The sequence below is a fragment of the Erinaceus europaeus genome, chromosome 11 (genome assembly GCF_950295315.1).
Source record: "Erinaceus europaeus chromosome 11, mEriEur2.1, whole genome shotgun sequence".
NCBI classification, from domain to species: domain Eukaryota; kingdom Metazoa; phylum Chordata; class Mammalia; order Eulipotyphla; family Erinaceidae; genus Erinaceus; species Erinaceus europaeus.
This window is the reverse complement of record NC_080172.1, coordinates 65,735,926-65,751,891: the sequence shown is the minus strand read 5'-3', so window position 1 is coordinate 65,751,891 and position 15,966 is coordinate 65,735,926. Positions and strand designations below refer to the sequence as shown.

At 38.5% G+C, this 15,966-nt stretch overlaps 2 protein-coding genes across 3 annotated transcripts in view; one reads left to right on the top strand and one right to left on the bottom strand.

The window, feature by feature from the left end:
* The first annotated feature begins 24 nt into the window (after positions 1–24).
* On the top strand, positions 25–10,429 carry CIMAP3 (ciliary microtubule associated protein 3). Of its 2 annotated transcripts, none has more exons than XM_007526954.2 (6): positions 25–216; positions 4,483–4,622; positions 5,463–5,561; positions 6,572–6,696; positions 8,052–8,169; positions 10,186–10,429. In XM_007526954.2, exons 1-6 carry the CDS (start codon positions 36–38, stop codon positions 10,252–10,254), a joined length of 732 nt encoding a protein of 243 aa, XP_007527016.1. In that variant the 5' UTR covers positions 25–35; the 3' UTR covers positions 10,255–10,429. The 2 variants fall into 2 exon arrangements, with proteins under 2 accessions (XP_007527016.1, XP_060056973.1); XM_060200990.1 differs by lacking the exon at positions 25–216 and adding an exon at positions 4,181–4,255.
* Positions 10,430–12,771: 2,342 nt separating this feature from the next.
* LOC103116986 (acidic mammalian chitinase-like) overlaps positions 12,772–15,966 on the bottom strand; it is a 32,032-nt gene continuing 28,837 nt past the window's right edge. The window contains exons 13-14 of the mRNA XM_016189930.1: positions 15,387–15,572; positions 12,772–13,071 (exon numbers count right to left, since the gene is read on the bottom strand). Of these exons, the coding sequence (XP_016045416.1) occupies positions 12,772–13,071; positions 15,387–15,572 (486 nt within the window). The remainder of the gene's footprint in view (positions 13,072–15,386; positions 15,573–15,966) is intronic.

Genomic DNA, 15,966 nt, shown 5'->3' with positions numbered 1-15,966 from the left:
TCTTGGTTAAAGTCTGCTTAGGACAGTAGTGAGACATGGAGAAAAGAATTGAGAAACACAAGCTTTCTGAACTTCTCTTTGATATAGCAGTCTGGCCTAAAACTTCTACTACAGCTTCATCAGATTCCCAGAATCCTTATGATCTACTTGGGAACATAAGGGTCAGCAAAACCATATCATATATTACCCAGCCATTCTTGTGGAAATTTTCGGATGGTAATTATATTCTTTTTAAAAATTTCTTTATTGGGGGATTAATATTTTACAGTCAACAGTACATACAATAGTTTGTACATACATAATATTTCTCAATTTTCCTCATAATAATACAACCCCCACTAGGTCCTTTGTCATCCTTTTCCAGGACCTGTACAGTAATTATATTCTTGAACTCTAGTACATAGATAAGAATTTCTTCTTTTTGTGTTGAAGATTGACTGGAAAGAAGTGCGGTGTGCCCAGGGTTATGTAAGTACCCTAATCCAGGAAGAAAGAGTGATTCTCTCTACCACTCCTGAAACATGACAAAGGGTTAATATTAACCCAGATGAACCTGCACAAAGGTTAAATATAGCCTGAGGCATGGGGGTTGTAAATTGAAGTAACTAACATTTGTTAGATGTGTTAAAGGGACTGGGCTTTGTCAAAGAAATCAGCCTGAAACCACTGTTTTTTTGTTTGTTTGTTTGTTTTTTGAGGTTTGAAAATATTTTTATTTTCATTTATAACTTACAATTAGGATTCTTTTTTAAAAAACTATTTATAAGCCATCTTTAATGGATACATGTGTCAGCCAGAAGTCAAAACTCAGCTGACTCATATCTGTGAAAAGGCTGTGCCCCAGCCCTCCTGATTCTGTCAAAGAGCCGAAGTGCAGTGACCCGATATATTCATCAGCCATCAAAGTTGTGCTAAAACCAGCCAGTCCATGACCCCTTCTTTCCAGAACAGGTTAACAGGGTTGACAGAAAAGAAAACATAGATTAAAAAATCATAAATCATAAAAAATATTGTCTACTACTATGTTGTAAAATTCACTAGATATTAGTACAATTCCCCCTCACATATACCCAGCATATATCTATCCCAGGACCCAACCCTATGACTAGCTCTTTCAGAGAAACATGCGTACTGTTCTTGGGTTCAAATCCCTCCTGAGTTCAAGTCCTCTCTCTCTTTAATACAGTAACCTAAAAATTTTTAAACTTGTCTGCTTTTCAGTTAACAAATGTCGGTTATAGATTAGGCATTTTTTACACGAGTTTTATCTCATTACTTATGAGATTCCTCTGCCAGCACTAAGAAGCAATAGATAATTACTACAATTTTATAGATTAGTCAAAGTCTAGGTAATTGAATACTTTTCACAAAATCATGCCAGTAGCAGTCTAGAACCTACTGAAAGCCAATGAGTTCTGGGGATTTTGAACACTGTGTTCATTTCTCTACTACCAGTGAGAAGATGCTGGAATTTGGAAGGTCTGAAAAGTGATATTTAGAATAATTATTTTCCTTTCCTTAGTCTCCCTTCTCTCGGCAAATTCATCCTCCAACAGAATTCCTATACTATCGGTTCTCAATCCTATTAGGACCCAAGTTCTGCCTTGAGTGACAATTATCTTGGAACATACCCTTTACTGTTCTAAAATTTCATTGATGGATAACATTACCTACCACACAATTGTACAAACAGTATAACATATTTTAAAGGAAAAATTAACATATGCTCAATATATAAGTGCTCAGATATACTTTAGAAGACAAATAGTCAAGCTCTCATATAATGAAAAAAGAATAAGTGTAGATTTAAAGATAAGGCTAAATGTTATTATATTCAAGTTTATAAAACTAAAAGGACAGAGCTGTAAGTAAACACTAGAATAAAAATTAGGAATATTAATAGCATTACAAGCTTATTGGTCCCAGATTTTTAAAAAAGTAGTTACAATAAAAATAATATTCAGCAGACCATGGAGTGGCTCAACCAATTGATTGTACATATTATCATGTGCTAGGGCTCAGGCAGGACTGCAGGTGTCTCTTTCTGTCACTTTCTATCTCCCTCTCAAGTTCTTTCTGTCCTATCTAAGAAGTAAGAAAGGAAGGAAGAGAGAGAGAGAGAGAAAGGAAGAATGAAAGAAGGAAAGAAGAAGAGAAAGAGGGCAGGGAGGAAAAGTAGCCACCAAGAGCAATGGATTCACCCTATAGGCACCAAACCCCAGAGGTAATTCTAGTGGCAAATAAACAAGCTAACAAGTTTCTGAGATTTAAAGGGAAAAAATGTTTTTTTCCTTTCTCCCTGCCCGAGCGTAAGAGTATTGAGAAGGTCCTGATATTCACTATGGGCAGTAGACTGAATGACGGGAGGTAAATTTCATCATGTCATGTAGCAATTCCCCACCCTCCTCCTCCATGACTGGGTCCTTTGGAGTTCTTAACTTTCACAGTTGATCACATTGAACTCCTCCATTTCCTCAATTATAGAATTTGACTTACCAACCATCACACTGTTTTCACAGCAGTTTCTGCTTTGCAGTCTCCACTCCAGTAAACTGTGCTTCCCTGTATTTGCCTGTCTCTTTGATGCTGGGGAGAGCAGTTTGTTGTGTGTCTTCCCTTTTTTTTTTTTTTTAAGTTCCAAAAAGAGTTCGGTTTGTTTATTTGTTTGCTTGTTTGTTTAGGAAGGAATGGCAGATTCTAAGATTTTTACATGCCAACCTAAATCTATAGCAAAACCACTTGCCTTATTGTGTTTGATTTTAGTCTTTATGATGAACACTTGTTCCATCTTCTTATATTATTTTACTGTGTTAAAATTTTATGTCATAAAATTCACATTTTGTGGTCCAGGATGTGGTGCACTGGCTAAGACATTAGACTCTCAAGCATGAGGTCCTGAGTTCAATCCCCGGCAGCACATGTACCAGAGTGATGTCTGCTTCTTTCTCTCCTCCTATCTTTCTCATTAATAAACAAAATCTAAAAATTCACATTTTTGAATGTTTTAAAATTTTTATTTGTGTGTGTGTGTATTAACACCACTCCCACCACCAAAAGTCTGTGTGCCTATCCTCACCCCCTTATAGTGAAGCTGAAAATATACCCTCACCCTCACCCTCCCTCTCCCTCCAGAGATTTTTACTTTGGTGCAATACTCCAAATTCACTGAAATTCTGCTTTGCATTTCCCTTTTTGTTCTACTTTCTCAACTTCACACTTTAAGTGCACAGTGTTATAACCAAATTGTGTTGCTTTGGGTTTATCTTGAGAGGGTAGCACTTGCTGATCTCTAATTCAATGTCTTTCATTAGTCCTGGAATTCACTCAGTCACTATCTCTTCATCTTTTCATCTGCTATATTTTCTCTTTCCAAACCTCATGGAAATTTAAATATATGGATGTTGACCTTCTTACTGTTTCTCATATGTCTCTTACACCTGTTTTTTTCCCCTTGTATTTTCTGTGTTTTGTCTCTTCTGATGCATTATCCATTTCATTTATTCTTGTTTTTATAATCTACCATTTAATGTATTAATTGAGTTCCTAGTTTCAGTGATGGTATTTTTTAATTTTTTTATTATCTTTATTTATTTATTGGATAGAAACTTAGAAATCAAGAGGGGAGAGGGAGATATATAGAGAGAGAGACAGAGAGACACTTCAGCACTGCTTCACTGTAGGTGGGGACCAGGGGCTCAAACTTGGGTCCTTGTGCATTGCAACATGTGCACTCAAGCAGGTGCTCCACCACCTGGCCCCATGGTACTTTTTTATAGGAAGTTTTTTTTTTATTAGGGGATTCACATCTTTCAATAAATACAATTTTTAGTACATGTGTAGAATTTGTTTTCTGCAAGACAGTCACCTCCTTCTCATTCACCAGGGCCCGTACTTTCTCCTAGTGTCCTTCCTTCTTCAGAAGCACATGTCCGGTGGTCCGATTTCCAAAACCCTTCTGTCCACCCTCATTCTCTGCAGTCACTATTGCCAGTGTCAGTAAACCCTCTCCCCGCAGCCTAGCTGCTTAATTCATAGAGTTTTCCTCTGGCAAGCAGGTGCTGGCTTACACCACCTGGGTAGTAACTCTAGGAGACACACCCCGCCCTCCCACGTGCGCAGGCCACACCCCCGGAGAGCTTTGCCAAGGCCTCCGTTCCCCTGGCAACCCAGTACACAGAAGCTAGCCTGCAGGCTCCAGCGATGTGTTTCAACAAAGAGAACAAGAATGACCTTGATAGAGTCAGAAGGCCAAAGAGTGAGGAGACTGGGAAAGAGCAGCATGGGTGTGGGAGAGATGCGGGCAAGGGTGATGCGGTTGGATTCTTTCCTTACATGAAGTGAGGTCTGGTTTCTCTTCGTCCCATCCTCTGGGTTTTGGCTTCCATCCCCTCACCCCTACCCCTACGCCTCATCCTTCCCCAACCTGGTCACTTAGAGAAAGGACCTTCACTCATGTGGAATTTTTCCTTTCATTATGTTCAGGTGCACTATGCAATTATCCGTTTGGGACATGTCAGCAGAGGAAGCTCTTTCCTCACTATTATCCCCTAACCTTCTTTGGGAACAAGTTTGTTCCTCTTAGAGGATCACCCCACAGAGGGCCTGGATGCTACACAAAAGATGTGAGTATTCACCTTCCCATAAGTAGGTCTTAGTTCCCTGGCTGTTTCCCAAGTTTCTGGAAGAGAATCTAATCTTTGATCTTTAAGGACTGTACATGAGAAGATGCCCTGTAACCAGCTGTCAAAAACAATGTCAGTGGTTGAGCACACATATTATAATGAGCAAGGATATAGCATTAAGCCCCTACCCCCCACTTATGTGCGTGTGTGGGGGGGGTGCTCATGAGTAGTGAGATAGTGATGCAGGTATCTCTCTTTCTCTAGCTCCCTCTCTCCTCTCAATTTCGCTCTGTCCTGTCAAATAAAAGGGATAGAGGAAAAACAGCCTCTGGTGGTGGTAGATTCATTATGCAGGCATTACACTGCAGTGATAACCCTAATGGTAATTTAAAAAAAATAAAAATAAAAAGCAGTGACACAAGTTTAAAAAAAATGCTTCCTCTCTTTGCACTCCCACCAAATAAATACAAACCTCAGCTTCATATAGTCTCTTGTAGTCCCCACTCCATCCTCTTCTCCAAAGTTCTCCTTACTTCTAAAATCCAGTCACTCTCTCCATTACTCCAAATCTGGACTGTTGGTGGTAGAGCAATTCATGAAATAATGTAATCAAATTAACAGTTGCTTAGAGAAAATTCAGTTATGTGGATTTCAAGGACTGGCTTCACTGGTATGCATAGAAATGTCATTTACTATACTTTCTAGCCATATTTCTTTTAAGACTGTATTACTTTATGCAACTGTGTGATGTTAAGGGATATCTTAAGTTCTACATGACTTGATGATTATAACATTTTCTATGTTTATGCATGTTTGCTTTTTCTTATTTTCTATCCAAAGATTTATGGTTTGGCATACAGCCTCGCTAAGGTTCCGACCAGTAAAAAAGGATATACACTTGGAGCCAGGACAGCCCCAAGATTTCAATCAATCAACAAGGTGAGAAGTGGCTAAATGCTCTTATATTTTAATACGATTCAACTTACAACATATATATATACATATACATATACATATATATATATGCAGTGGAGAGCAAAAGACAGAATGGGAGATGGCCTAAGGCATATGCCCTGACATTGAAGAAAATAAATGGATATTTAGCCAAGAGCTGTTAAGAACCTATCCAAAGACCAAGTTGTTAGCCTTGCAAATATGTAAAAGAGTGTCCTGGGAGGGTGGAAACCAATTCCCAGAAATGGTACCAAGACGGGATTTCAGTACTGAAATGCTTGATGTCAAAATACTATTGATAGAATTTGTTTATATGCAGCATATTATCTTATCAGATAAAAAAACTTACAACTTTTCCAGCCTTTTGAGTGTTTGGATTTTGACATTTTCAGTATAGTATCCTACTATCATATTGAACATTTCCCCCACACTCCTACATGCATAACTCCTACAAAATCTGAGTGGACAGGTGGGAAATAGCTCATCTGGTAGAACCTTGTTGTACATGAGGCCCTGGATCTGAGCCCTAGTACCACATAAGAGCACCGTGAATGGCACCAGGAAAGCTCCACAGTGCTATGGTGCTTCTCTCTGTGTCTGTTTCCCTTTCTCCACCCTCCATCTCAAAAAGGTAAAGTGAAAAACCATGCTAGAGAGTTCACTCAGAAGTGTCCGACCTGGTTCCTTTCCCTGGTGACACATTAAAAAGACAAAAATCTAAGGGAGGTAGTGGAAGGGGGGAGGGGTAGCAAGTGCAGCAAGTCACTTTGGGCCTCTGCCTACCAAAGATCTACTTCTAGAATCTAAGCATGTTTCTTTAGTCACTGAGTCACACCCTTATCTTGGTTTTCTACTTACTGTTGGGGTGCTTCTCTGTCTCAAAGTAATTAAACCGTAGCTGATGTAAGAACAGAAAGAAGATTATTTTAGTTTTCTGCTTAGAAAGCTGTATACACATACATAATCCTCTAACCTACTGATTTTTTTTTAAATAGAATGTGACTCCTTACCCAGGCATGTACCAGGCAGAATACTCTGAGGAAAAAAAGAAAAAACAGAGTTTTGCTCCATTTAATGTCTTTGCACCTCGGTTTAGGGAAGACTCAAAAAACATTCCTGGGTATGTTTCCTCTCTTCTCGTGCAACTCAACAAAGAGTAATGGGAAAGAAAGTACAAAGTGGAAGTCACATTTAACCCAGATTAACTAAATACACCACTCACCTTTAAAGAATTGACTTCTTGCTTTCCAGTTAACACTACGGAATTTTAAACCACAGTGATTCATTCAATAAATATTTATAAATATGCTAGAGAGTTATGCAAGTCCCAAGTATTTTGCTTTAAACCTATTATACAAGTTCCTAATTTCTTGGAATTTATACTCTAGAGTCCAGACAGATGAGAAGTAAACAAATAAGGAAGCATCAGTGATCAATGATAATCAGAAGGGTGATAATATAGTTTACTCTCCTGTGACACTTCTGACGGTGAAAGGAGCCATTATTAATAATTACACCAAGAAAGTAACTATACACTAAAATTTTCATGGGAAAACCAAGAAGTATATTAAACAGATTATGTGTTATGAAGAAAATAAAGCATGATGGTAGTATGATGGGGGGTTATAGACTAGAGGACATTTGCAAAGATTGTGATTAAAAGCCTTGCTGGGAGAGGGATACTTTATCTGAAATCAGAATGATGAATCTGAGCAAGTCCAATAAAGAGCTGATCTCAGAGACTCAAAGTTGCCCAGGCAAAAGGAACAACATGTGCAAAGGTTGTAAGTTGGAATTCTGTGGAATTATGGGACAGAGTCAGGGTCTTTCACTGCCAAGAAATCCAGTGATCAAAGAGTAAATGTAACTTCCTCAAAAAATGTAGTAAGATGGTGTAAGTGTGGACTCCTGACCCCATAGGTCTACTCTGGGTGTTATTCACACTACAGTCTACACCTAAAGGCAACATATTAGGTTAACATGCACTCAACCAGATGTACCACCACTCACCCCTTAAGGCAACATATTATAAATTAAGGTAGCCATAAAATAATTTATCAAGGAAATTAAACTGGTTTTTCTTGCTATCCCTAGATTATATGGAGATTAAATGATCACTATGCTTCTATCCCCAAATCATGGGCATTACTAGTTTATCACAGTGCTAGGTCTCTTACCACCCATGACATCTTGGATCTCTGATATCTCAGATAAGGGATACTGAGTTACAAAAATATTTTTAAACCAGAGTCATTATTTTCACCCTAACAGGAAACAAGACTATGAATCTTTAATATAAACACCAAATTAGAAATCCACTAATAGGCAAAAAAGTCCCACGTTTGTTCTATATTTAAAAGCTAAATAGTCTGTTATTTTTCCCCAAGATGGTAGGCTTAACTCAGGGATCTCTGTGTTTTGAGTGGAGTTTTTACATGGTCACTAACGCATTTTATTTTTTATTTTATTTTTTAGTCCTGGTACATACAACCCAATTATAAAGCCACCCGCCAAAATCACTTGGCCAATGAAATTTGGATCTCCAGATTGGGCTCAGGTTCCATGTCTACAGAAAAGAACCCTAAAAACTGAGGTAAAATTGGACTCCATTTAATACTGTTATTTGTATCAGGCATTCATAGTCCAGAGTCTATGACTGAGCTTCAGGACACCCTGTTCCTCAGTAACTTTATACATAATTATAGGTATACCTTTATGTAAGCACTTTTTGGAGAGTTACATAATTTTACTAGATTTTTCAAAGTTAAATGAATGAACAAAGGTTTAATTTTCTTATTTAGCCCCTAAAGAACCCTCTGCACTAAATACAGGAGAAATATCCCCATATGATGGGGGAGGAAGACCTCAGGTGGATTGATTGGTCCAGGTAGCATAATGTACTTAGACCTTAGGACACCTAAGTCAGAGATCTTACTATGACACGACTTGAGCACTAGATTAGCAGAGAGCTTTAGGGCCTTCTATTAGTAGTGTCAATTCTGAAGGCAGATTGTCTTGAGTTCAGATACTAATTTCAGTATTTAATTTCTCTGTGACTTCAGGAACATTCTCTAATTTTTCTAAACCTTAATTTTCTTTTATGTAAAATGAGTGTGATGGTAAGTCAACTGACTAGGCTGTAAATATTGAGTTAACATAGAAATCAACACCCTTCTACACTGCTGGTAGGAACATGAATTGACTCAACTCCTTTGGAAATCTATCCAAAGATGCCTCATAACAACATTAGATATGGACTTTTCTATGATCTGGCAACTTCTAAGGATTTATCCAAATACAAAAAAATTAAAAAAGCAGCTTTACACAGACATCTATGTGCACTGTGTTCATAGTAGCACTATATGTCATAGTAGAAACTTGTAAGCAACCCATGTGACCAATGCCAGATGAATGATTAAGATAGTTGTAGTAAATATACACAATGGAATACTACACTGCTATAAGAAGGTAATGCAATCTTTTTTTTGCCTCATCTTGGATGGAACTTGAGAAGTGATCTAGCTCACAGGTCAAACTTAATTAACAAGGAGAGAAAGGGAAAACACAGCGTGAAACTTGCTTTAGGTGTGATCTGTTGCAGCAGTCAAGGACTGAGGTTGGTGTGTGCTAGGATCTAGTGCACAATATTGGAGAAGTATTTAAGCTGTTTGTGGGAGTGGTGTACATATACCTATTCCTATTTTACACATGTGGCAATTGCTGTCATTATTTCTCTAATAAAATGTTAAAGAAGGGGAGAAAAAAAGTCAATAAAGCACCTACAGCATAAATGCTCGGGTCTTATTAGCTTTCATAATTCTAGAGAGACCCTTTTTCCCTTGATGAAACTTGATATTAATTCTATAAATGATATGCTAAATGCTTAATGTGGTAATATCATTGTGCTAGGAACTATAGGTAACAATAAGTATTAAACATACATTGTGATTGAAGAGGTAGCTCAGCAGGTAAAGGACAAGATAAACTCCCAGGTTTTGTCCCTGGCCCACATATATTGGAGCAGTGTTCTAGCTTCCTTCCCTCCCTCCCTTCTTTCCTTTTTTCCTTCCTTCCTTCCACTTACCTACATCTCTAATTCCTTCTCATAAAACAAATATTTTTTAAAGAATTGAACATGAGGGGCCAGGTGTTGGCACACCTGGTTAAGTGCACACATTATAATACCCAAGGACCTCAGTTCAAGCCTCCAGCATCCCCCCACAAGGGGAAAGCTTCATGAGCAGTGAAAAAGGGCTGTGGTGTTTCTCTTTCTCACCTTTCCCTCTTTAGTTCTCTCTGTCTATATTCAATAAATAAAAATTTAAAAACTTTTTAAAAGTCATTGAACATGTGATTCTTGTTATTTAAACATCTACTAACTATACTAGGAGATTTTTCAAGTGAAAAATAGTTCCTAGGACAATATGCATCAGAGTATGATGACAGAGAATATGAGTAAAATGTTGAATTACAAAGACTAGATTACTATAGTGTTGGGGTTTAGCTGGTCCACAACTATAATGTGCAGGTCCATTTTGTATAGCCAGAAAGACCAGAAGAGGAGTATTCTTACTAGAATATTGACCTTAACCATATTCTTTCATTTCAGCTGTCCACAGACAAAGACTTCAGAAAGCACCGGAACCGTGTGGCTTACCTAAGCCTGTATTACAACTGAGGAGCTGTAACTACTTTCATGTGCTCCTACAGACCACAAAATCTCCAGGACTGAGAACAGAGACTGCTGTTCTTCCTCTGATTTGCCATGGTCCCCTTCTCAGTCAGCCTGAGGCCCAAGGAGGGGTAAGGGGCTCATAACTGTTCTGTGAGAACATAAAGACTAGTTCAGCGTGTTTCATCTCTGTATTATGGTTTGTTGTATCTATATGTAGATGGTTCTGGGGGTTGAGGTGCTTCCTACTAAGTATTTAGTGGGTTGACTCCACTTTGCTGAAGTACTTATGAGTCCTTAACCTAGGTCTCATTCCCAGATCCTAGTTTTGTCTATTCTAGCACTATCCCTGGTAAATGGAGTCTGCTGGCCTATACATACATTATACTATACATTTGGGTGTGCATTAGGGTTTACTTGATACATAGAGTACTGAAGGCAGGGTGGAAGAAGAATTAAAAGCGTGTTTCAGAAGGCTTTCAAGTTTCTATGCTCCCAAAGGTGGAGTGCAAAGGTCTTGCTTTCAGTGCCTTTTCCCAAACTTGCCCACAAACATCACAGAAATAGACATGCCTCAACTCCCATGTCTGTTTAGTCAGTTGGTCTTCACACAGTTCCTATGATGTGGCAGGTAGAGTGGTAAGCATTGGAGATACAGCAGGAATGAAAGCAATAAGGACAACAAAATCAGCTGTCTCCTTTGAACTGGTATGAAGTCTGAGAAAGACTGTCAAGTGGCTACTGTATTGGGTCACCTCCCAGCTCATCAGAGGGAGCCCCCACAACATCACAACTTAGGCTACTTATAAAGGTCTGAACTCACTCACATGTATAATAAAATAATTATCCTAATACTCACATGTATTATAAAATAATTATCCAAATACTCTGACCTGACAAGTAGGCCCTTTTCCTTACAAGACTAACTTAAAAAAAAAACTTCAATTATAGCTCCTTCAGAATGAGTACTTAAGTGTGGACTATCTCATCTCTTAATATGAAGGCTACCAGTGCCTACTTAGGCTTCTTAGTAACTAGCAGAACAGTGGCAGGTCTCCATGTGTCTGGATGTCAAAGAGTGAGAAGTTGCTGGACACTGCAAAAGAGCTTCAGTTCTTCACTCTTATGTAACCCTGCAGGGCAACCTGATGGTGTAAAAGATGTTAAGGCATAGGATCTCCATGGTATATGATGCAGAGACCTTAATGTTTTTAAGTTCATATATATTACTAAAATTATATATTTATATTATATATAAATCTTATATAATTATAAATATTTTATCTAATATATATATATATATATACACATAAACATACACATATATCTGAGAGAGGGAAAGAAAGACAGAAACAGAGACTATAGCACTGCTCAGCTCCAACTTATGACCATGCTGGGGACTAAACCTGGGCCCTCAAAACTCTCAAGCATGGAAGTTTTTGCATAACCACTATGCTATCTCCTCAGCCTGAGACCAAAGATATTCAGGGCCAAATCTTCTAATGAAGTATGGTGCAGGATAAGTTTTCACTGGAAATCAAATTGGAATATTAATATAATGAGAAAGATACCTCAAGATAAAAATCCTTAGCCCAATCTAAAGACTTATTTTAAGATGGTATAAGGATTTCCATTATCCTGTCAAGTAGTATATGATTTGAGATAAGGCAGGGTTAACACTTAGCACCTTTCTCAGACATCTCCTTCCCTTTCCTTCTAGATGCCTACATGTTCCTTCATTGGTGATCATTTTGCAGCCTTTATTATTTTTTTCTTCCCCTTCCCCTCCCACCTTTCTTTAGAAGGTATTAGTGTTAGAGAATTTTTTTTTCTCACTATTGCTTGATATATGAGCTCATAGCTTTGCCCAGGAAAGGGAATTCTTTTTTCTATAATAGATATCTGATTTAACAAAAATTTAAATATAGCTTCAGCTGATGTTCAGGATCCCTTAAAATGCTAATTGTCTACACAAGTGCTTAAAGTACTTTGTACCAGTGAGCACAAAGAATAAAACATGCAGTGTCACATTTATCTTACATTTAGATTTGGTGGTGGTATGCTGTTACAGTGCTTAAAGTTTTAATAGAATTAAAACCTTATCATAATGCTAGTATGACTGAATTTCCAGTGTGGCAGATAGAGTGATAACAGACTGTGGAATATTCGAAGATGTAGTGGATTTTTTTGGGAAAATTTTATTTTTAATTAGCTGTTCCTCTGGTTTATATTTCATACTACCAGTGTATTATTATACTGTGTTCTACATGTTAGGATTTTTTACCATAATAATTCATTATAGCAAAGATGTATTTTACATAGTGCCTGTTGTGCTATGCATATAATTTTTTTCTACATAGCATAGCCTTAATATGCATTCTATAGGATCTGGGGAGAACTAGAATAATATTTTAACACTTAAGCAAAATAACTTCTATGAAATTTCAACCATTAAGAACAGTGGATATCAATTTCTGGAGGGCTGACACATAGCACAAAAGAATGTGTGACAAGAATTTTAATTTAAGGCCAATTGCAGCAGTTGCAGTTCTGGTCAAAAACTAGACCTTGAGCACAATGGAAGGTGAAGGTTTTGCCTCCCACACACTTGTAGAACTTTGTGTTGTCTTCAGGGTCACTGTAGGTACCATCTGCTTTGCCGGAACAAAAACCTTCATCTCCTCCATTGCCTCCATTACTGCCATCTCCACCACTCCCTCCATCGCCACTGCTGCCTCCATCACCACCACCTCCTCCACCAATGTTGGCACAGAACCCTTCACTTCTGGGTGTCCTGGGTTGGTTATACCAGGTGTTGGCAGCCTGTGGGGTACATCCTAAAAGAATTTTTTAAAAAAAGTTTCAGACTAACATCATAAACTTTTAAACATGGAAGCAATGAGCTGCAGATCTTGCATAGGTTTTGTTAAAGAACTTGAAGTCTGAGGTCTCAGGCTTTAATTGGGATAGAAATTCAAAACAGGATGGAGGGTCACTAGTGTTTTGGAGACCACTGAACTGCTGTTCCCAGTCCCAGACATCTATGCTAGTTCCACCCAAGGGGAAATGAACCCAACCCTACAATGAGAGGGCTAAAAATTTTATGCTGGAGACTAATTTTTTAGTTTATTGGGCCGGGGCTGCCCTTTTTCTACATTTTTTTTATTTCATTACTTCTTTATTTCTTTCGTAACAAGTTGTTACAGAACCATCTTTTTCATTTCCTGTAACTTGTTAAATTGAGAAGATGAGCACTGTGCAACAGATTGAATATATAAATTAAGGCAACTATTGGAATTCTTTGTTACAGAGTTAAACACATATACTTGGTCTAGTAGTTGGAGAAGCTGAAGGAAGATCGAGGGGAAAGCAGAGAGAGTTGCTGTATCAGGTCAGTGAAGTGAGTCAGCAAAGATAAGCAGCTGTCTTTGTGAGCTGCAGAATGGCTGGTATATCATCCTGCCCTCCTCCCAGCCCCACTAACTCTATCAAGGAAATCTTTCTTGTGTCCACCCCTTGTCAGAATAACACTATAAAGGAAATTATGGGAAACATAGTTGAGTTTACCAAAGTTGACACCTTGCACAACCTCAGGTGTATGCTATACTGATTCTTTGATGCCAGGGAACATACCCCAATTAAAATTAGCTAAGGAAAAAATAGTTTGCACAGTAACAAGGGTGACTCAAGCAGCCAAGCTTCTGCAAGACTTAGACTCAGTTAAAGTACAGCATCCTGAAGCTTTCACTGCTGACCTGAGGTATGGTTGCTTTATTCTCTCTTTTTTTAATTTATAAAATGGAAATATTGACAAGACTGTAGCATAAGAGGGGTGTGTCTCCACACAATGCCCACCCTCAGAGCTCCACATCCCATTCCCTTCCTTGATAGTTTCCCTATTATTTATCCCTCTGGGAGTATGGGCCCAGGATCACTGTAGGGTGCACCAGAACATTGATCAGCTCTGGCTTATAGTGGTGTGGGGGTTGAACCTGGGATCAGGATCCTCAAGCATAAGAGTCTCTTTGCATAACCATTATGCTATCTACCCTGCCTTTTTTTTTTCTACTGTAATACGTTTGACCTTTTTTGGGGGGAAGGGGCAATATTTCTGGAGCCTCACTACTCTGTGCTGACATTTTCAAATAGAGAATCAGAGGAAGTGGGGAGAGAGTTGGGGGAGAGACCACAGCAGCAAAATTTCTTCAATTTGGTAGCATTCAGGCTAGGGCTAGAACCTCTGTGGGGGATAGACTTAGCCCAGCCACAAGGGTCCTTAATTGGAAGAGCATGCAAAGTTCTATGGAGAGCAAAGTTTCTCTCTTCACCTTGCAGAGTCATTAACACAGTCAATCATGTGGGCTTTTGTCCCTGCTCTTCTTTGAGGTCTGCCTCTGCGAATGCCTCTAGCACCCAAGGACACAGTCTATACATTTTAGGCAGTCAGGGAAGTAGCTAATCCAACATGAATATTTTTAAATTAAGGTCTGGTACCCTGATGTGACAGGGACATGGTCTAGTTTAGGAATAAGTGTTAGCACCTATACTATACTTCTTTCTGGTTTTCACATCTTCCCAGCCTCAACTGTCCTGACCAGCAAGGTCTATCTCTAGAATATCAGGTATATTTGAACCCTTGCTTATGCTAACTTAGATTGGTTTGTTTTTTTTTTAAGTAATTTATAAATAGGCAGTGGTCAGGTGGCAGTGCACCCAGTTGAATGCATACATTACCATGCTCAAGGGCCTAAGTTCAAGCCTTCAGTTACCACCTGCGATGGGAAAGCTTCACAAGCAGTGAAGTAGTGCTGCAGGTACCTCTTTATCTCTCTACCTCAGTACCTCCCTCTTTCCTCTTAATTTCTCTCTTTCATGTCAAATAAAATAAGAATGATAATGAGGAGGGGGAGAAGGAGGAGGAGAAGAAGAAAAGTAGCCAATGGAAGTGGTGGATTTGTTATGAAGGCACCTAGTCCCAGCAAAGAACCCTAGTAGAAAAAAGAAAAAAGACACTTTTTGTAACTCCTGTCTCTTTCTTCAAATATAAGCACCTGGAAACTCTGTGGATACCTCCACTTGTTCTTGTGAGTGTCCTTCCCTGACATCCCCAAGTACATTTCCAGATTTTCTTTTTGCACCTTGAGCCATATCTTCTTCAGAACATAGCAAACTGTGATTGACGCACCTGAGGATAAACCCAGCAGTGACTTCAGCTTGCTGATGAGTGGGTATTTGCCCTCATTGCAGAAGGATCCTGAAAAATCATCCAGATCAATGGCCCAAACCATAGCCCCACCAAACTTGTTCTCCTTGAGAAAGTCAACCTGTGGACAAAAGGAGCACTTGGCAATCAGAATCAAAAGCATCTGCCCAAAAAAAAAAAAAAAAAGGACACTGTAGTATGGGGTGGCTAGAGAGAAATTAAGAGAAATGCAGGTTACATGGAACCGTGTCAATTTTGTTTTTATGTTAAGAGTGTGTGCCTTTGTGGATTCAAGTTGTTTGACTGACTAACTCAGCTTTATTTTGTTCTCTCTCCCCAGTTAATTAACTCAAAGGTAATAATATAAACAAGGCTAATGTTTATATAATAGTAGTATTCCAAGATAAATTGTATTTTACATTCATAAATTACTCTTCTACTGGAACAATTAGATGGATCCTATTATCATTATTGTTACTATAATTATTATCGTTAATTGAGACAGATTCATGGAA

What these genes read in the sequence shown, in the direction of transcription:
- CIMAP3 (XM_007526954.2), top strand. Translation starts at nt 36, where the DNA reads ATGGAGAAAAGAATTGAGAAACACAAGCTTTCTGAACTTCTCTTTGAT. An exon ending in CTTGTGGAAATTTTCGGATG is followed by an intron (nt 217 to 4,482) that starts GTAATTATATTC and finishes CATTATGTTCAG; the next exon opens with GTGCACTATGCAATTATCCG. An exon ending in CTGGATGCTACACAAAAGAT is followed by an intron (nt 4,623 to 5,462) that starts GTGAGTATTCAC and finishes TTCTATCCAAAG; the next exon opens with ATTTATGGTTTGGCATACAG.